The sequence below is a fragment of the Pyrgilauda ruficollis genome, unplaced genomic scaffold, assembly GCF_017590135.1.
Source record: "Pyrgilauda ruficollis isolate IOZ18807 unplaced genomic scaffold, ASM1759013v1 scaffold10, whole genome shotgun sequence".
Lineage (NCBI taxonomy): Eukaryota > Metazoa > Chordata > Aves > Passeriformes > Passeridae > Pyrgilauda > Pyrgilauda ruficollis.
The window spans coordinates 15,108,703-15,129,135 of NW_024508101.1; the positions used below are offsets into that span (position 1 = coordinate 15,108,703).

At 46.6% G+C, this 20,433-nt stretch overlaps 3 protein-coding genes and 4 non-coding genes across 9 annotated transcripts; 6 read left to right on the forward strand and 1 right to left on the reverse strand.

Annotated features, from left to right (window-relative positions):
* Positions 1-1,312: 1,312 nt before the first annotated feature.
* GNL3 (G protein nucleolar 3) lies at positions 1,313-8,852 on the forward strand. The gene is made up of 15 exons (XM_041465312.1): positions 1,313-1,422; positions 1,883-1,941; positions 2,043-2,180; positions 2,743-2,856; positions 3,020-3,103; positions 3,343-3,478; positions 3,938-4,041; positions 4,303-4,438; positions 4,911-4,998; positions 5,334-5,517; positions 6,458-6,600; positions 7,266-7,402; positions 7,905-8,140; positions 8,335-8,416; positions 8,506-8,852. The coding sequence occupies exons 1-15, from the start codon at positions 1,410-1,412 to the stop codon at positions 8,592-8,594; spliced, it is 1,743 nt and encodes a 580-aa protein (XP_041321246.1). The 5' UTR covers positions 1,313-1,409; the 3' UTR covers positions 8,595-8,852.
* On the forward strand, positions 3,526-3,598 carry LOC121353057. The gene has a single exon (XR_005955028.1). It is a non-coding gene; the product is annotated as a small nucleolar RNA SNORD19 (small nucleolar RNA).
* LOC121353064 lies at positions 4,740-4,813 on the forward strand. Its single transcript, XR_005955029.1, has one exon. It is a non-coding gene; the product is annotated as a small nucleolar RNA SNORD19 (small nucleolar RNA).
* Positions 5,192-5,267, forward strand: LOC121353079. The gene has a single exon (XR_005955034.1). It is a non-coding gene; the product is annotated as a small nucleolar RNA SNORD69 (small nucleolar RNA).
* Positions 5,773-5,847, forward strand: LOC121353071. The gene has a single exon (XR_005955033.1). It is a non-coding gene; the product is annotated as a small nucleolar RNA SNORD19 (small nucleolar RNA).
* Positions 8,853-10,402: 1,550 nt separating the features above from the next.
* On the reverse strand, positions 10,403-17,199 carry GLT8D1 (glycosyltransferase 8 domain containing 1). Of its 2 annotated transcripts, none has more exons than XM_041460486.1 (10): positions 17,063-17,199; positions 15,396-15,451; positions 15,191-15,289; positions 14,545-14,761; positions 13,810-13,927; positions 13,181-13,265; positions 12,859-12,971; positions 12,170-12,336; positions 11,922-12,034; positions 10,403-11,269 (listed from the first exon to the last, which is right to left on the reverse strand). In XM_041460486.1, exons 2-10 carry the CDS (start codon positions 15,409-15,411, stop codon positions 11,079-11,081), a joined length of 1,119 nt encoding a protein of 372 aa, XP_041316420.1. In that variant the 5' UTR covers positions 15,412-15,451; positions 17,063-17,199; the 3' UTR covers positions 10,403-11,078. The 2 variants fall into 2 exon arrangements, with proteins under 2 accessions (XP_041316420.1, XP_041316429.1); XM_041460495.1 differs by lacking the exon at positions 17,063-17,199 and adding an exon at positions 16,897-17,033.
* Positions 17,063-20,398, forward strand: SPCS1 (signal peptidase complex subunit 1). 2 transcript variants are annotated; one of them, XM_041460507.1, is made up of 5 exons: positions 17,063-17,446; positions 18,418-18,458; positions 18,605-18,664; positions 18,951-19,037; positions 19,944-20,398. In XM_041460507.1, exons 1-5 carry the CDS (start codon positions 17,122-17,124, stop codon positions 20,064-20,066), a joined length of 636 nt encoding a protein of 211 aa, XP_041316441.1. In that variant the 5' UTR covers positions 17,063-17,121; the 3' UTR covers positions 20,067-20,398. The 2 variants fall into 2 exon arrangements, with proteins under 2 accessions (XP_041316441.1, XP_041316449.1); XM_041460515.1 differs by lacking the exon at positions 18,418-18,458 and having other exon boundaries at positions 17,181-17,446.
* Positions 20,399-20,433: the final 35 nt, after the last annotated feature.

Consider the following 20,433-nt stretch of genomic DNA (forward strand, 5'->3'; position numbering starts at 1 on the left):
GTGGAAGAAAGGCAGGAGGGACTACCAGAATCAATAATTCTGCTTCAACCAGGAACCCAAGAGTACACTCAGTCCAGTCCCATCCTGAAATAAAGATGTGGGAACCTCCCAACCAGCACCTGCCTGCAGACTGCACATCAGCTGCTCCATGCCCACTGTCTGAGGCACAATGCTGTGGCTCAGCCATACTGTGACACTGCTGTGACCAAGGTATCCTCACCACTCACACACAGCCTCCCAAGCACGTTTTTCTCCTCTAATAACCGTGCAAAACACAAATCAGTCTGGACAACATCACCAACACTTAGTGAGAGACCTGCTGATGTAACTGAAGGTAAGGCTCCAAAACACAAACTGCTCTCTAAACTGCCACACTCCTAAACTCAGCTGTGCACAGAAATACAGTTTTACTGAAAAACCTCTCTCCCAGAGGTTCTGCTGGCTCACAAGTCTTTCAACAGTCACACCAAGACTCTCCACTGCTATCAATGAGCACCTCCAATGCAACAGGAGCTTGAGAATCTCCTCGGTAATTCCCTCACCAGCCATAAAAATGTCACAAAACCACAGCAAGAAGTGCTTTTGGCCATTACTAATTCACAACTGTGTACTGATATACACAACAGGGGAAGGAAGGCTGTCTCTCCCAAAGGCCGTACAGAAGGACCACAAGTGTCACCCACTCCAACCTCCCTGCGCCAACAGGTTTTACACACGCCGGACATAATGCACTTAAAACAAAACATTCTAGCACACTAGAGGTTCATTTTCTGCCTCCAGGCAGAGGAGAGCTAAAAGCCAATAGATACCACGGGTAGTACATATTGCTATGAGGATCTCCCACGTTTCACCAGAAACACGAACCACGGTAAATTTAGCAAAGGGAACAGGGAAGGGAAACGCAGCCGGAATTTCCCCCGGTTACCGATCCCACTGAAAGCTGCCACGGGATGGGAAGAGGGGGCTGGCAGCAACCAGGCACTGTAAAAGGGCAAAGCTGGCGAGAAAGCGAGAGGGACGGCACATCCATCGTTTTCTCCACACCGGGACGAGGAACAAAGACACCGAGTGTGCAACTGCCCCGAGGGGCCGGAGCCCTGCCCGGGAGGTGAGGGGTTATCCGCGGCAGGAAACAAAGGAAACCCCTTCCCGGCTCCGGGCGGACAGCGCTGTGTCCCGGGCCCGCCCCGCGCTGCCGCCACCGCGGGCAGGACCCGCCGCTGTCCCCGGGCCCGCCCCGGGAGCGGCCGTTGTCACCCCGCGGGCCCGGCCCGGCGCCGGCACGGGGAACACGGCGGGAAGGAAAGCGCGCCCGGCCGCCCAACGCGCCGAGCCCGCGCGACACCCCGGCGGGGCAGCGCCGGCGCGCTTTACGGCAGCGCCCGCCGGCGGGAGCACGTGGCGGCGCCATGAAGCGACCGAGTGAGCGCCGGGAGCGGCTCCGGACGGGCACCGGGACGGGCACCGGGACGGGCACCGGGACGGGCACCGGGACGGGCACCGGGACGGGCACCGGGACGGGCACCGGGACGGGCACCGGGACGGGCACCGGGACGGGCACCGGGACGGGCACCGGGACGGGCACCGGGACGGGCACCGGGACGGGCACCGGGACGGGCACCGGGACGGGCACCGGGACGGGCACCGGGACGGGCACCGGGACGGGCACCGGGACGGGCACCGGGATGGGACCGGGACGGGGCGGGACGGGCGCGGGAGGCGGCCCGGCAGCCGGCCTGGCGGCCGCTCGTGGCCAAGCGAGCGGCAGCGATCGAGGGGGCGGGAATCGGGGACTGGGGCTCGGGGGAACGGTGGCGGCGGGAGCTCGGTGGCGGGGATGCGTGTGTCGGTACGCGGCGCTGACGGGCGCGGTGCCTTGCAGAGCTGCGGAAGGCGAGCAAGAGGCTGAGCTGCCACAAGCGCTACAAGATCCAGAAGAAGGTGAGGCCCGGCCCGGCCCCCGCGCCGCGTTTGGCCTTTGTGGGGCCGCTGCGCTCAAATTTTGGGCCTTAGACTGACAAGGTTTCTTTGCCTGCCTTCAGATCAGAGAACACCACCGAAAGGTCCGGAAGGAGGCCAAGAAACGCGGGCACAAAAAGCCCAAGAAGGACCCCGGAATTCCCAGCGCTGCGCCGTTTAAGGAAGAGCTGCTGCGGGAAGCGGAGCAAAGAAAGCAGAGGGTAAAACACGGCCTGTGGTAGAGGGGACAGGAGCTCAGACCGGCCCTCGCTGCAAGGAACCTTGGTGTGCACTCAGAGGCGCAGTCGTGGTAGATGGTCCCAGCAGACTCATGCTTTGGAAAAATGATGTGTTTATTTCCAGCGTTGTACAGCGTGCAATGATTTGCTCTTTTATTTTTAATCTTTGTTTCATCACTGTGCATGGGAACGTGCTGGAAGTGACATTGCTAATGCAGTCAGAATTCCCCGTGGTGCTGAGATACAGAAATGTCCTATCAGAGTGCTGGGAGTTAAATTATGGCTTTGTGTGCTTACACAGAAAATAGGGATCTGCTGGCTGCAGTGTGCACTAATGCAACATTTGTCAGCTGTAGTGGTTGCTGCAAAGCTGCTGCCTTGGGATCAAGCTAATGCCTCTGGGCAGGATGCAAAAAAAAGTCCCCAGAGTCACTTGGACAGCCAGGACTTCTCGCTGAGCTGGCTCAGGAGATTGGGTCAGGAATGGGGAGAAAGAACACCTTCAAAAATGTTTTATCTGTCCTGGGTTTTTCTTTGCAATCAGCTTGAAGAACTGAAACAAAAGCAGAAGCTCAACAGACAGAAAGAACATGAAAAGAAGAGGAAGCTGGAAGCTAAAAAGAATGCAGCTGCAATCAAGGAGCAAGCAGAGGGAAAGGTAGGGGTCCTGTCTTGAATGATTTTGATTCCTGAACCTGTAGAAGTCCTCCTGAAACTGCACCTTCTTAAGCAGCATGTTACATTTTCATGCTGAATATGCACACAATTATTAGACACTAATTCTCATTTAAATAATTCCCTTTTGTTTTTATTTGCTTTAGGAATCCTCTGGCAAATCTAAAGGAAAGACTAAAAAACCGCTGAATAAGAATTCTAAGAAATCATTCTGCAGGGAGCTCATGAAGGTGAAATGCTTTAACTGTTTTTATATCATTAGATGAGAGTCAGCAATAAGACCAATTGTTATTTTCCTTTTTTTGTATTACTGTTTAGAACACAAAGTTTGGCTGTGAGAAACTGGAACACTGAAATAAGGGATTTTACAACAGAAAATATTTACAACTATTTTTGTAAGCCACAGCTATACCAGAATTGTCATTGGTCTGTGATGTCTTGTTTGATTCTTGTCTTGTTTCTGACCCAGGTCCTTGAGGCCTCAGATGTGGTTCTGGAGGTTTTGGATGCCAGAGATCCAATGGGCTGCAGGTGTCCTCAGCTGGAGCAAGCTGTCACTTCCTCTGGAGGCAACAAAAAGCTGCTGTTGGTTCTGAACAAAATTGGTAAGAAACACAGGTTTTCTCACAGTGTTACAGGCACTGTGGTAGGTGAGCTATGAAGATTTTAAAGGAATCTGAGATTCCATTGAAGACATGAGATCCAACTCTGAGCTCGCTAAAAAGGCTGGAAATTACCAAATACCTTCAGCTAAATAAAGGAAATAAAATACTGAGAGCAACAACAAGAGCAAAGGGAACTTTGTGGTAAAGTAGCCTTTGCAAGGATTGTGGGTAATCCTTCACAGAACATGATTCTGTGCCATACAGAGTCTTCTAGCAAGACCCTAGCATTAAAAACCTAATACAGAGACCAGAATTGTAATTGTGATATGTTCTGCTAAGGCAGAGACTCTGTGTGCCTTTGGGGACAGTACCCAGTACTTCATATTAGAACTCTCAGCCGAAGGGTATTTGTCATGGTAAGAGTAATTTGAAGAGTGAAAGAACTGCTCTTCTTTCCAGATTTAGTGCCAAAGGACAACGTAGAGAAATGGTTGAATTACTTGAAGAAGGAGTTTCCAACTGTTGCTTTTAAGTCAGCAACAATGATGAAGGACAAGACTATGGTAAGAGCCCTGCAGGCTGTCCCTTGAAAAGGTCATGTGTTTGCAGTAATACATGTTGAAACTTCTTTAAAATTCCTTTTCCCCTGGTTTGATTGCACTTCTGGGACTGATGGATTTGCCTTTACACTTTGACTGAGCTTTGCAGTCCAGTGGGGGAATTCTTACCACTGCAATTACAGTAGATTAGTAAGTCTAAGTGTCCATAGTTTATGTTCCTTAGTAGCTCCTGACCATGGGGTTTTTTGCCTTTGAATCCTGTAGCAGGAACAGGTCACAAAAAGACATGCACGTGTTGATTTCTCAGAAACCTCCCAGTATTTTGGAAGCAAATGCCTTTTGAAGCTTCTTCAAGGATATGGCAGGACCCAAGACAAAGCCATTCAGGTTGGGGTGGTAGGTAAGTGTTTGGAGAAATAGGAGGAGTTTCCTTCTCCTGTAAAGCTTTGGGATCCTGTATTACTGGACTGGGTAAAACTGTTAACACCTGGTTTGCTAATGAGCTTTCCAGTCATTGTTCTTTGATCTAAGGCTCTCAGTGTCGTAGTACTTCAGCTGCCAGGGATCCATGGTGCACTTCCACGTGTAGCACGGGGATCTGTGGGAGCCTGAGGAAGGCAGGATATGGGCTCCACTGGCCCTGCCTTCCTCATGCCTGACAAAAATCCCTCAGAACGTAGCACTACAAATCCTACAAGTGTGAGAAATGAGGATACATGCTTTGTCTTATTTCTCTAGTGAAGACTTCAGATCCAACTCTGATCTCACACTGATGTTACCTTAGCAGAGGTACCTGGAAGAAGCTATTTTCATGGGTGTTAAAAAGCCGTTTTCTTACTTAATTTACAAGGATTTATGTGATTTTTCCTCAGGTTTCCCTAACGTGGGAAAGAGCAGCATAATCAACAGTCTCAAAGGAAAGCGTGCTTGTAATGTTGGCCTGGCAAGAGGTGTTACCAAGTAAGCTCAGTCTGATAAAAGCTGTTCCTTTCCTTGTTTGTGTTTCAGTCCATTAGGAGCAAAGCACACCAGTGTGCAGTTTTAAATGCACATTAAAATTTGTAAGATGCAAGGTATTGATATGTGTGATGCAAGCTCTCTCCAGGGGATATAGTGTATAAACTTGATGTTGTGTTTGTTTAAATTTCTATCCTACACAAAGCACATGATGACAGAACATTGAAACTGACTGTATGAAGTACATTCAATCCAACACTGAGCTTTGTGTCTTGCATCCCTCACCATTACCAGTCCTTCACTGATTATCTGCTCACAGTGCATTTTCCTCTGAACAGGTCCATGCAAACTGTGCACCTTGATAAGCAGACAAAGATACTGGACAGTCCAAGTATAATTGCAGATCCTTCTAACAGTGCCCTTGCTCTGGCCTTGAGAAGTGTCATAGACCCTGAAGGATCAGACTCAGCAGATGTGCTTGAAGGAGTAAATGCCATAATAAATCACTGCAGTAAGCAGCAGGTGAGCTCCATCTTTTTTCTACGTCTCTCACTGCATCACACTTCTCTGTAGGTTTCTTAGGCCCAGTGATGAAAGTTCATTTTGCTGTAGGTAATTCTGATAGTCTTTGAACTGCTTTCCCAAACGATGCAAAGTGGCAGTGCCAAGTGTGATCCTTCATCCTTACAAACAGAAGGCAGAACAGCATGCCACAGTCCTGACAGCTAGAGTAAACAGCATTGCTTTTAAGACCTCATCACCACAAAATCAGAGAGTGAAAAATGATGATACTGCCTCTGTTGCCTAGGTTACAGTGAAGACCTCAGATCCAACTCTGATTTCACTCTAGTTTCAAGCAAATTAACCTAAGCCTAATTGCCTTTCAGTTCTTGGAGAAATGTTTTCACAGAGCAGTGTGTTGTCCCATTGCAGCACATGTCACATTTGAGATGACCACAATACAGAGTGTCCCCATACAATTTCAGAAAGCTTCAGCCCATACACAGTAACATCTTACCCCTTCAGAAGGCTTCAAGCATCTGCCCTTCTTGTTCTTCAGCCCAGCCTTTTATCCCCTCACGTTGATGCCCTGCCCCTGTGTGCCCCCTGCTCCCTTTGGAGGTGGCTCAGTGCCCCGGGCACTCCATGGCTCATTGCTGTCAGTGCTGCTCACCTGCTGCTCACAGCTGTGCCACTGGGGATGGGGCTGGGCCAGCCCCACTCCAATCACCACAAACTGTGTGCCTACACTGTCTACACCCACGAGTCTGGTTGAATGGCAGATGAGTTTGTTGATGAAGCAGGCATTTTGCTTTCTAATGTTTACTCCCACATGCATGAGAAAAACAGCTTTTCTCTTACTCTGTCCTCACTGTTAACCAACTTTATTTGCTCTTTTACTCCTAAAACTATGAGAAAGATGAGCATCTCTTTCTAAATGTGCCATTTTCTTTTGCCCTAGGTAATGATGCACTATAATATCCCAGATTTCAGGGACCCTGAAGAGTTTTTATCTTTACTGGCTCAGAAGAGGGGCATGCTGAAAAAGGGAGGTGTTCCTGACATAGAAAATATGGCTAAATTAGTGCTTTGTGACTGGACAGGGTAGGTATGCTGTGAACTTTGCTCTGTGCTGCTCACTTTTCTCTCACTGTTAATCCAGCACAGCAGAAGCACTGAGTCCAAGTACTTAAAAAGGAGAGGCTGCTTTTTCCCCTTCCTTTCTCACATTTCACTTGGATAAAGAGCTGGATCATCCAGCGGATTCAGAGAATGCTATCCACAGATAATTTTCTGAAGTAGTGAAGGATACATGAGAAGAGTCAAAACCTGTTGCACATTACTCCATAGACAGTTTCTGTAATGGAAATATGCTTTCCTCTCAAATACCAAGTCCATGTTGTCCTCTTCTAGACAGGAAAGGATGTGGCAAACTTTCTGTGGAAATTTAGGATGGTTCCTGTATTCTGAGGGTAGGAATAAATGTAACTCACATTCAGTAATTGACTGTGACTATCTCCCTTGCTCAAGGGGCTCAGCTGCTTTTACAGGCAGGTGATCTGTGGTGACAAAGTCACATTGCATTTTCCTTTCAGGAGTGGGCTATCCCCTTAATACTGTTGACAACTTCAGAGTGAAATTTTAATATCTATTGAACTGCTGTTAAAAACTAGTTTGAGAGCTTTGTGCTCTGGGCTTTATTTTTAAATACAGTGATTTAACTGTGTTATCTTTAGTTGTTTTTTTAATGCTGATTTTTATTTTCTCAGAGCCAGAATAAAGTACTACTCACAACCTCCAGGATTTCAGAAGCTACCACCCTATCTTACAGAACAAAAAATAGCTGAAATGCAGGAAGGCTTTAATTTAAATAACCTAGATCAAGAAAACAGCAACACTGTTCAAGGTAGGACTGTTCCTGTAATAGACTACCATTAACCATAGAGTCACAGATTGGCCTGGGTTGGAAGAGGCCTTAAAGACCATCTTGTTCCAAACCCCCAGCTGTGGGCAGGGCCACCTTTCACTCTGACCAGATTAGTCCGAGCCCCCTCCCGCTTGGCCTCAAACACTCCCAGGGATGGGGCAGCCACAGCTTCTCTGGAAAACCTGTGCCAGGGCCTCACCATCCTTACAGTAAAGAATTTTTTCCTGCTCTCTAATCTAAACCCACTGAGGTAAACTTACCTGCACTCAAATCCAGGATTTCCAGCTCCTCGCAGTTTGCTGTAGATGCCTCAGGGAAAGCTTTTCTCAGGGAATTTCCTTGCTTTGGTGGCAGAACCCTGTGTGGGAGCCCTGTCTGTGGCAGGGAGGGGGCAGAACTGCAGTGTCCCCACTTGGGGGCTGGGCATTACATCTGTGCTGAATGGCAGAGACTGAACAGACACTGCCTGTGTTTTCTGCAGCTTTAAAGCACCCCAGTCCAGCAAGCAGCATTGCTTTTCAGTCAGCTGGAATGACAAGTGGGATAATAGAGGAACATAAAGTGATAGAGGAAGAATCAAAGTGGGCAAACATGGAAACAAGCAAGGAGGAGGAGCAAGAAGAGGAAGAAGAAGAAGAGGAGGAAGAAGAGGGAAAAACAGAAAGTGATGATGGTGAAGATGATATGGAAGAAGATGATGATGATGATATCATAGAGGTAAATGAGGTTTCACTAGGGTTGGGCTTGTATACTGAATTAAGGAAACAACATTGTTCCAAGTCACTTGGCCTCAGCAGTGAGGCTCAGCTATACAAGGGGCCATCCACATTTTCCTCAGACTCTGTTTGGTTTCATTTGCGTAGGAGATTTCATTAATAATCTTAAAATAATGTCTGATCTCTGACTTGTAGGAAAGCCAAGTTCAGCTCACCAGAAAAGCAGAGCCTGGAAAACGCCAAACGAATCCTAGAAATTCCAAAGGGCAGGGGGCAGGTGTGTATTGAGAACCCTGGCATAAGGATGGGCTCTGGAAGCTCCAGGATTTGCACTGCTTTCACTAACACATGAATTTCTCTTCTCAGGAAATGAACGTTCCAGATCACTGTCCTTCAGCTTAGATAAACCAGCAGATGAAGATGATGCCTATGATTTTAATACAGACTATGTGTAACAAAGCAGGTGGGAAGGCACTGTCTGGAGAGCTGCTGCTCGCTTTCAGAACAGTCAGGAACACTGGGGTTGCAGCAGAAGTTGGAGGAGAGCTGCAGAACCAGAGCTGCTGCAAAGACTCAGTTGTTGCTGTGTCAGATAATGTACATAATAGTGCATCTCCCTTGATAGCTCCAGATTTCATACAGGTCTAGGAAACTGATTGTTATTCAGCTTTGTCATAAAGCTTATTTCCTATATTAAAGCCTAATTTAAGAAATTCCTAATAGACTCATTTTGTCTGTTCATTTTGCCTTATAAAATACCTTTCAAGAGGATAAACCCTTTGTCTTTGAAAAAGAAATTATAAATGTTTCATTCTAGTTGGGTTCAAACAACAAATCTAAGTTTTCCTAGAGGATTACGAAGACTTCACCCTTAGAGCATGACTTTAGACAGTGATTTTTCAGTACATTTTTGCAAAACTTGTCGAATTTTCACATGTAAAGGTTGGCTAGAAAATGCTCCTTATTTCAGCTAGATATAAGGTAATTTACCCAAACACTCTTACGTTCTGAAGCCTCGCTGGGAATGGTAAATGAGATTTTATTAGTAATCCCTCGCCACTGGGGAATAAGTTGATTGATCTTACAGTGCTCTTGAACAAGAGTTGTTTCCTGGCACTTGTTACACCTGGCAATAACTGGCCATATTAAGCAGAACACTGTCCTGTGCAATAAGGATGGGCTGCTGTGCTCAGCTCGTAGAAGTGGGATAGCAAGAGAATTGCCAAGAGGCCCTGCAGCTGCTCAATGAATTAAGTGTTTATAATAAATGCCTGACACTAAATACCTCCTGTGCATTTGTTTTCTTCCTATTAACTGAAAAGTATGATTTTGGTGTTCTTTGATAAATGTGTTTTCACTCAATGTATGCTGAGGCATAGATTCTCATGGGCAGCTTAAAAAGGTATCAAGTGCATACACAAACAGTTCCTTCAAGCCTGCTAAAACACAGCTTGCTCAGCTGAATTGCATTGGTGTCAGCTAGTCAAAGTAAAATCTTTCAAAGCTGGCAAGAGAATTTACTTAATTGCTCCTAACTGCTTCAAGGGCAAAAACGGTTCTTATTCTAATGGTTCATCAAAACCCAGGAAAAGACAATAGGTAACAAACCATATCAGGGTATCCCTGACAGAAACAGAACTACAGGCAGTGACTGCAATGAGAACAGCAGTTTGAAATCCTTTTAAAGCAGAACTAAAACCATATTCACAGTCATGAAGGAGTCCTTTACCTCTGCTGCCCTGTGTTTCAGACCAGGCAGACTCAGCTGTCAGTGCATGAACACAAAGCCTTTTGTCTGAACATTCTCCGCCGAGGGCTCTTCACAAGCCTGAGTGCAAACCTCTGTTAAATGGAGTAGTTGGCACAGTGGCTGCTGGGATATATCAGCTAATAATAACTACCACTCAACAATACAACTATAAAAAAACAAACAAACTTACCTGTAGCACAGGTGATGGGCAGCTGCTGCAGAGGGCACAGGCATCTCATTTGATGAGTTCCCAGATGGGGAAAGGCACAGCAGGAAAAACTAGTAGAGCGCAGCTTACTCGAGAGAACTATGAGGAACTCAACAATAACAAAATTGATCTGTAATTAATACAGCCTGGTCCCCAAAAGAAGTAGCTTGTACTATTTTAGAATTAGATTGCTTTCACAAAGACCAGATCAATTCACTTTGGCTTTAATCACTGGCTACTGTGTGCAAAGGAAACACTTCCTATATCAAGACTGGAATAAGATTGCCATTTACCTGAGGCCGGAGTCAGCATGTTACAATTAGCTTTATTTTTGAACAAAGTTTCATCCACCACTTTACAAAAAAAACTGGTTTAGCGTTCACTGGCAGTTAAAACCATTTTGCATAGTGAAATAATACTCAAAGGATTAATCTTTCAAAAATAATTCAATTTTGCAGAATTCTATAAGAAAGACTTAAACAGAAATGGTTGGGAGGAGATTTCATGCAAGAAAGGGTTGTTGAGGGAATTATTTCACAGGACAACAAAACAAACAACAAAACAAAACCCAGGCAGCTGTTAATTACAGTACATTGCTGTGCAAGATTTGCTGGTGCAAGCACCAGCTGAATTTGTATCTTGTTCTTAGAAACTTTGTTTCTGTTATTGACAAAATGATCCGCTGCTAGAAGACTTGTAGTAAAGAGCAAGAGAACACAACTGAAATGACATAAACAAAAGTGCTCGTTGGTGGAGATCTTCCCTTGTTTTCTGTAGTGCTGCTGGAGTAGCATCTTGTGTCACACAGGTGACACGAGCCTCCTTTGGACCTGTGCATTTCAGAACTGCACCTGAACAAGTGCATCACCTTGTGCTCCAGAAGGCAGGGTCGGCTCTGTAATACAAGTTGGCTTAAAGAAAAATATTCTGCTTGGCTCCAGAAGTTTCCTGAGAAAATGTCATCATTTATTCAAATGGACTCTACTTTGCTTCATAGGCCTCCGAGTGTCTGCGGATCAAGTTGAATTTGCCTGCAGGGTCAGGGACATACCACTTCTCCCAGACTTCAGCATAGGAAGCTGTTCTTCCCCAGGGTTTGAAATGTCCATTCCAATGGAGCAGCTTGGCAGCTTCCACAAACTGAGGAGAGTACCTTTTCCCAGCACTAGACCCTTTAATTGAAAAAGAAGCATTAGTGTTTGAAATAAAGGCAGTTGAAACACAAATGCACAAAATGTTAACTTCAAAACAAAGGATTTAACAAAGGATTTAACAAAGGAAATCTTATCATTTATGGAGAAAGGAGGTAATAGGGGAAGCAGGAATAAGGGCAAAGTGAAAAACAATCAGGTGCAACTAAATGTCACTTTGATCTCTCTGTGTCTCTTTTCATACACTGCCTTAACTACCAAGTTCTTTAAAACCCAATTAACACCCAGATGAATTCAGCAGCCTATGTATTATTCATCAGAAACACAATCTGAAAAAGCTCTCCCAGCACTGGGGTTTCACCAGCACAACATACATGAATCTCTGCCCTTCTCAACTGTTTTGGAAGAAACACCTTGGATCACATCAGATACAATATATTTGTGGAAAATGAGAAGGATTTTGAGTAAGTCAGTTCAAGAACTAACCCCCAGCAGCTTGAGAAAGACTCAGGCCCACAAGCCCCAAGGTGGAATTGCAAAGCTGTTTTTCCTAAAGAACAAAGAACAGAATAGGGGAATAAAAGCTCACTTTGCTACATCATCATCAAAGTGTCCAGCTACAGACCTGGAAAAACACCCTGGGGGAGCAGCATCACAAACGCTTCATACATACCGAGATGTCGGACGTTCCACATGGGATCAATACTGGAATGTTGCTTGTAAAACACAATTAGCAGTGGAGGTGTTGTGATGCTGCCAGCCAGAGTCTTACTGTAGAGCTCCTCTCTGGAAGTTGAAAGGATGCTGATCAGTTGATTTTTCACTTGCAGCAGAGATACACACAGCCCTCCGTTGAAGAGGGACGTGCCACCAGCAGAACCCAAGTCTGAGCTGCTGCCAGCCCTAGCCTGGGGTACTTACACCACATTAAGTGCCATCCACTTCTCCAGTTGTTTAGTGATGTTCTGTAATTTCCATTCAGTCAAATTGGCAATGAAAACTCCGGGATTGAAAGAGCAGGTGTTGGCTTTCATGGCAAGCTTTCGGATGGTTTCTTTTTTGTAATCTAAAAACCCAATGTAATTATACTGGGGGGGGGAGGGGGGGAAAGAAAATAGAAATTAGCTTAAAATATATGGGGAAATTGCTAAAGAAAAATTCTGAACAACTCACAACAGACAGGTGTAAGTTGAAGTTGTTATAGTGAATATCCCTTCCTTTAAAATGAGAGAAAGCAACCTTAAGAGGTGTAACATTTAAAAAATACTATTATATAGACTACATATTTTAAGGAATGCTGCATGGTCTTAATAATACCATATTATTAATATGGTAGGAGTCTCAGATAAAATACTTTTTATACATTCAAAAATGAAAAATTGTCCCTTCGATGTTCTCAGACCTCCTGCTTTTCCACAACAAGAATTGCTCTCAATGTAAAGCACAGCAAAAATTCCAGGTAATTCACTGTGCCTGAACAGAAACTGCAGGTCCCATTTGTAAATCTGGTTTGGGCAGGGAAAGTCACATGTTTAGGTTTCAGCATTCGGAGCATTCCCAAATGCCTGAGATCTACAGTATTGTTATCACTGAACAAGACTAAAACCAACCTGATTGCCTGCTCCACGGACAACAACTTTACTACTGGTTGAGTCACAGTCATCTGAAAATGCAGCTGCATGTCCAGGTTTCAATGGAGTGTTGTAAAGTTCAACAATATCATCTGGAAAATGGAAGCAAGCACAGGAAAATCAAAACCAATCCTGAATAAGTGCCAAGTTAGGCTTTGTTCAGTCCATTGTTACAGCACATAAAGCTACTCAGTTTACCCCATTTGCTCATATTCACAAAGTTTGTACAGAAATGTTTGGGTTCTGTGAGAGATAAGATACTGACCTCACATAAGGCCAGCAGCTAACAAAGGTCCCATACCTTGCACTATCACATCATCATCCACATAGATGACCTTCTCTGCATGAGGTACAAAGCTGGGCAAGTAGAATCTTGCAAAAGTTAACTGTGAGAACAGCAAAGCAAGAGAAGTGGAGAATTAAATGAAAAAATTGTCCAAATAAATGTGAAATTGACTGATTTTCCTGGCACTTATCTATGGCATTAATGTCCAAGACAACATCTGTGGAGGAAGTAAAATAGGCAGCAATATCCTACAAGTAATTTAAAACAAATAGATTCCATCCATTCCTGGTTTACCATGAATGTATGCATTGATAAACTAGCTTTGAAAGTGGTCTCTATAAGAATTTCTTATTTCTCCACACAGATCTGCAGCATCTCTGAGGTGATGGCATACTTGACAGGCCAGCTGTGGTGTTTCACTGTGGCTAACAGCAAAAAATTATCCTAGGCATGCATATGTAGATATTCAAATCCATCTCTCACTATCTAGATATTTAATTTTACTGAAATTTAGAGATTTTATTATGAAATATTGCTTCTATGCTAAAAGATTTGGTTTTGATTTCCAGCTGGTTTCAAAAGCCAACATCAAAATATATTGTTATTAACTACTAATTGCAAAAAGTAATCAGCATCATCCTCACTGGTTTGAAGTTGTCTGCCTTTTGGGGATCCACTTGTACTTTGCCTTCTAAGACACGAGGGTCAAAATCCAGAATTCGGTATCTCATGTTTTTCAGAGGAGGGCTCCTCAGCCACGTCCTGCAAGCAGGAGAAAGGCACGGATCTCGTTAGATGAGACAAAGTCAAGGGAAAAGCAGGAGATCCAGCTCACAGTGACACAGATCTGGATGTGGCCACTCACTTCCCTGCCCAACAAACACATCTGGGATGTAATAGATGCTGTCCTGTGTGGCCACAGGGGCAAGTCCAGGGTCAGCAACTGCACACCTGGGACAGGTGGAAGTACAAGGTCACTTCTTGCTTTATAGAAATATACACTCCTGTTAGCACAGGCCCCTCCCAAAACCATCAGTGTGGACAGAAGGGGATAACAGGATCAAAGAACAATCTACAAAAATGGAGAAACATGATTGCCAGCATTTGAATTGCTTAGATGAAATGGAGAAGTACCTTTTACAACCCTTCCACCCACAAACTCCAACCTCACTGGTTGGATATAAGCCCATTGGAAAAGATGTTTCTTTTCCATCCCTGAAACTTGACCAGAAGGAATGGTGGGACTCCCACAGCAGCCCTGTCAAAAAGCTGCTGGGACTGGGAGTCAGGGGAGTGCAGCTCCAGGGAAAGGCAGCTTGCTCTCCTCTCAGAAATACAGAGTTCACCGCCTTGCGGGAATCCAGTGACAAGATCATTACCTCAAGTGATCCACAGTATCATTCAAAGTAACAATGTAGAAAACCACGTTGGACCTCGTGTTCTGGTAAATGCTGTTCATGGCTGCTATTGCACCTCCAAGCCTCTCATCCGAGGCTGCAATGACCACAGGAATCTCCTTGTCATTCCTCTCATCTGCCAGCCTCTGGGGAGCTGCAGGAATGAAATCTATAGGCTGAAGTCCTAAGGGACTTGGATCTGTGGAGTAAAAATGACATACTTGTCTTTATTATTATATATTATTATTACCACACTAAAATTCCCAACACTTCAATTATTTCTGCTATACACTTAGATGTCTGAGCTGAGGTGTGGATTACAGTGAGCCAGTATCAAACACTCAGAGCATCAGCTTTTGAGAATCTGAGATGCTAATGAATAGAATAACACCACATTTACAGAAAACTGCACACATTTAACCACACTTATTCACACACAGCACAAGGTATTAAAAGGCTGAGCTACAGTAGTTTGCACTTGCCTTTAGTCCCCTCTGCCATGCATATAACTCATTAACTTCCCCCTCCCATTCACTCAAACCACATGGTAGGTTCTGTCTGACCAGAGCAGGTGTTTTCCCATCAAATCTTAAAAATATATATATTTTTAAAAATTAAAACAACATACCTGACAATTCCCGTCTCAAGAAGTCACTGAGGCTTAGGAAGTTATGATGAATAACTAGCAAAAATATGATAACAGCCACTATAAGGATGGAAATGTTCACTGAAAATTAAGAAGAAAAATCTTTATCAATATAACCAGAGAACAACTGAGAAACCTGGATAAAAAACAAATTAAAAAAAAATCAGACAAGCACATATACACATACCTTTCCTTAATGTCATTTTTCTATTCTTATTTTATTAGCATAAGGTTCCTGCAAACCTGAAAGAAAAAAATACAGCAGTCACTGCCAGTGCATTCTTCCATGAGGCATAGCACACCATCACCAGGAGTGTCACAAGTTTCAGTGTCAAAGGCAGTGAGTGTTTCCCTCTGTCAATTTTATGACATACATAAAACTCTATGTCACATTTTAAAAAGTGAGTATGGTCTCAGGAAGTACCTAACTACAACCACAGGATGGGTTGGGTTGGAAGGAACCTTCAAGATCACCTGGTTCCAACCCTGCCATGGGCACAGACATCATCCCAGCTTCTCTGGGCAACCTGTGCCAGGGCCACACCATCCTCGCAGGGAAGAATTTCTTCTCAACACCTCATTTAAACCTGTCCTCTATCAGTTGGAAGCCATCCTCCCTTGTCCTGTCATCCATACCCATGTCCAAAGTCCATCTCCAGTCCCTTTAGGCACTGGAAGGGACTCTGACAGGTCCATGTCCTTCTCATGTTAGGGACCCCCCCACGACAATGACATATCTAAAGAAGCTCTCAGAGAAAAAAAGGAGACATGCAGATCTTGCCACTACACTGACAGAAAAAGGCCAAACTCCTTCTTCCAGCCAAAAGTAATCTGAAAGATCTGGAAAATTATGTATGTCTTCTTTACTGTGGCAACTATTTATTTAACTATCTGAACTGGAAAAAAAAAAAAAAACAGCGGGAAGGAAGGCAGTACCATCATGTTATAGAAGGGGGTAGAAACACAACAGCAATGCTATTTCGGTAAGAAATTAAAAAACGCTTGTTCATTATTTAAGGGTCGAGGCGAAATCAGAACAAGAGCTGGGTATCCTGCCGCGTGAAGGAGCTGTCAAATGACACACAGAAAGCTCCTTAACAACACGCAAAATTGCAGAAAAGGTGAGAGACTTGCGAAATCCCTGAATTCAAACACCTCAGACTGCGCTGTGACTGTTACGTGTATCGGAACCACCTTCTTCCCGCTGCTGCATTTCTCCCCAAGGGCAGACACATCAGCGGAGCCCAACAAATCCCTGCCCCGAGCGCTCCGAGCAGCACCGCACTGCTGGCACGGGGCGGGACACGGAGCTCTGCCTGGGAGCACAACGCCACGTCCCGCCGTGCAAGAAGCGCTCTGCAGCTGCCAGCGCCGGGGCTGAGGCGCGCACGGACGCGGCGGGAGCCTCAGCGACACGCGGCAGCCGGGCTGGGGACAGTGACACAACGTCCCGTGCACAGGGATGCTCACGGACAACAATAAAACCCACACCGCGCCGCTCCGCCGGCTGCCTGCAGCGCACACCGCGCTCCCCGGGCTGCTCTGCGGGCACGGCCCCGCTCCGGGGCCGGCGGGCCCGTGCCCGGCTCTCCCGCACCGCCCGCGGCGTCCCGGCCCCTCACGGACCGTCCGCCCGCGCCGCCACCGCGGCAGCGCGCGGCCCGCGGCTGCCCGCCCAGGTGCCTGACCTCCGCCGGGCGCCGAACCTCCGCCGCGCCCACCCCGCCGCGACACCGGAGCCGCGGCGGCGCCCGACGGCTCCGTGAGACGAGCCCGAGGCTGGGGCGGGAGGGCAGCCCGCGAGCTGCCGAATCAGTGCGGGTTTCCGACAGGCGGCTCCGCGGCACCTCGCACCTGCCGGGGAGGGCGCCTCCGCCGGGGTCCTGCAGGGCGAAGCCGCCGTTGCCGAGGAGATGCGTCCCGACGAGCGGGGGGGAGCGGGAGCGGAGCAGCCCCGGAGCGGCGGCGGCGGCGCGGAGGCGATGGCCGAGGCTGGAGGCGGCACCCCCGGCCGACGGAGCTCTGGGCGGGGCGGCCGGGGCGTGTTTCCGGCCAGCTCAGCAGCCGCCTTCCGCTCGGCCGCGACGAGCGCCGGTAGCAGCGGAGAGGCCGCGGTGCGCCCCGCGAACAGCAGAGCCCCGCCCGGGAGCGTGGAGACGGCTGCGAAGAGGAACGGGAAGAAGCCGGAGAAGCGCCGCCGCCATGCTGAGCGTGTTCCGCTCCATCCCCACGCAGATGGTAGGGCCCGCCCGGGCCTCGGCACCGGGGCACTGCGGGCGACACGGCCGGGAGCGGGTTTTACTCTCCCCTGCACGCACGGCGACACGGCCGGGCGGGTTTTACTGTCCCCTGCACGCACGGCGACACGGCCGGGCGGGTTTTACTGTCCCCTGCACTGCGGGCGACACGGCCGGGCGGGTTTTACTGTCCCCTGCACGCACGGCGACACGGCCGGGCGGGTTTTACTGTCCCCTGCACGCACGGCGACACGGCCGGGAGCGGGTTTTACTGTCCCCTGCACTGCCGGCTCCGCGGCCCCTGCCCGATCTTGGCAGCCGTGTACGAGGCACGGCGAGGGGGATGCAGGATGAACCCACGTAATTCCGGGTTGTGACCTGCGAGCTGGGAGTCTCATGCTGTAAAAGGAAGCTGTCTGTGTACGGGAAGCCCCTCTGTGCTTTCCTGCCTCTGCTGTAGAAGGACAGAAGGCGGCGTGTGCTCCCAGAGCCGCGTTTTCTAACGTCATGCAAATATAGATTACTTGGGTTTGGAAGGAACCACTGGAGATCACCCAGTCCAACCCTCCAAGGCAGGGTCACCTGGAGCAGGAATGAATCCAGGTGGATTTGGAGTGTCTCCAGAGAGAGGGACTCCCCCCCCATAGGCAGCCTGTCCCAGTGTTCTGCCATCCTCAACATAAAATTCTTCCTTCTGTTGAGGTAAAACTTGGTGTGTTTTAGTTTATGGCCATTGCTCCTCATCCTGGCGCTGGGCACCACTGAAGAGAGGCTGGCACCATCCTGTTGGCACCCCCCTGGAGACATTTATTTGTCAGCCTTGTCCAGAACACAGGTGCCACACACCCCGTGCCCTCTCGGGCACAGCCTCTTCTGTGGTGATACAGCTTTACTTAGTGATGTTAAGGTGACTACAGTATTTTGAACTTGCATTACTTACCCTGATCAGACAGTGCTTGCTTCTGTTTCTAGGTGATGTGGTCAAGCCTGCAGAGGAGGTGTTTTCAGCCACTGTAAGAAAAATAATTCCAATCTGGTTTGAAAGTTGAACAAAAACGCTGAGAACCCATGGTCAGGTAGACTGTAGGATCTAACCTGAAAGAGTTAAGTGGGCAGGTCTGTGTTTTGAGTAACTGACTAAAAAGTTCTCTTTCCACAGGACTACAAGGGCCAAAAATTAGCAGAACAGATTTTTCAAGGAATCATTCTTGTCTCTGCAGTAAGTATAATAGACCTGTAGGTGAGAACAAAAAGGACTATTTTATTTTCTGTTCTTATAAATATTTTTCTTATTGTTTGGGGTCACTAAAAGCTTTAAACAAAGTCAGAGGATTAAAACTTTTACTTTCATTGTTGGCCTGCACTTTTGAAAAGGTTTGAGAGATGTACATGCTTTTGAAAACCTATATTTTCCTACCTAAATCCACCCCCTGCATCTTCGTCATGTAATGGGAAATATTTTTCTTCATTTAAAGTTTGAATTTTTTAAATGTTTGTTTTTCCAGGTAATTGGTTTCATCTATGGGTACATCACTGAACAGTTTGGATGGACTGTCTACATAGTTATGGCTGGATTTGCTTTATCATGTTTGGTAAGAATATTTTTTCCCCAAACCAAAAAATACTTGCAGTTTAATCTGGAATAATTGCTAAATTGAGGGGCTGTCAGCACAGACTAATGTTTGCTATGCAACTCAGATTTACAAATACATATTTGTACTTCCTTTGATCTGCATAAAGTCCTTTGCAGCCCATTAAGTGCTTTTCCTGAAATGCTAGCGGAATTTTTGCAATTTAATACCACTTTTGAGTTCATTTTTCATTTCAATTAAAAGTTAGAGTAAGTCCAGCTGACAGCATTAGTAACAGAAAGGACAGGGAAGCTTTCTGTGCAGTAGCAGCTTGTCATGACAATTTTGCAGCTGTCCCCTGCTGCCTGAGGAGACAAGGAAGCAGAATATGGAATTTCAGGAGTAATTCCTTATCCATGCATGAGAGGTGTCCCATTCCTGTTGGGGCACTCCCAGTCCTGTTTTACACATGGTTCTTAGACCTCTCAAGAGTTCAGATACAACACAATTTGACCAATCACTACTCAGGACACGCACACATTCCATTGTTTTGAAAAGCCCCTGTAATTCTCTGGCATAGTCATCCATCTGCTCCTTACTTAAACATCCCTGAATTACTTACCCATGATGCCAGGCAAGGACAGGGTCTCAGTGCAGTGTGGGAGGTGCTGGCAATGCTGGTGTCACCTCAGGAGTCCTTTTTTCTTCAGGGTGGGTGCTGTCCCCATCCTTGGAACAACCTGGGGTGCTTTAGTCACATACTTAAGCATGACTTTGCAATGTAAACTGTAATTGTATATGAAATTGTAAGAGTTTTTTAAGGACTAATGGATAATTAGTTAGGGATGAAGATTTTCCTGAGGAGCTGTACAGAACAGCTCCTCAGCACTCAGTGTCCATGTTCTGACTGCCCTCCTTTGCCCTCAGCTGACGCTCCCTCCGTGGCCCATGTACCGCCGCAATCCCCTCAAGTGGCTGCCTGTCCAGGAGTCGGGCACGGAAGAGAAGAAGGCAGCAGACAGGAAGCCAAAGAGACATTCTAAAAGCTAGATATTACAGTTTCCAGGCTGTTAGTTTGTTAAATTTTGTTAAATTAATTTCCATGGAGAAATACTTCCTGGCTTAGTGTTTGGGTTTTTTCCTAGTACTTTGTATATTACTATGAGTACAACCAAGCTCTGCAGGGAGCATGAAGGCTGGAAATTGGGTCTGGAGTTTCAGGGGAGTCACTGGGAACACAGGGATGGGGGGGATTAACTTCAGAAGGCTACTACTGGAGGTCACATCTTGAGTATTTCACTGAAAAGGAACACAGTGAATCAAATGAATTCTAGTTAAGCTGATGCCATAGCCTGAAAGATTAATAAACAGCAGAACTTGTACTGGAATGTTTCTAACTGTGTGTAAAACAAGCTGT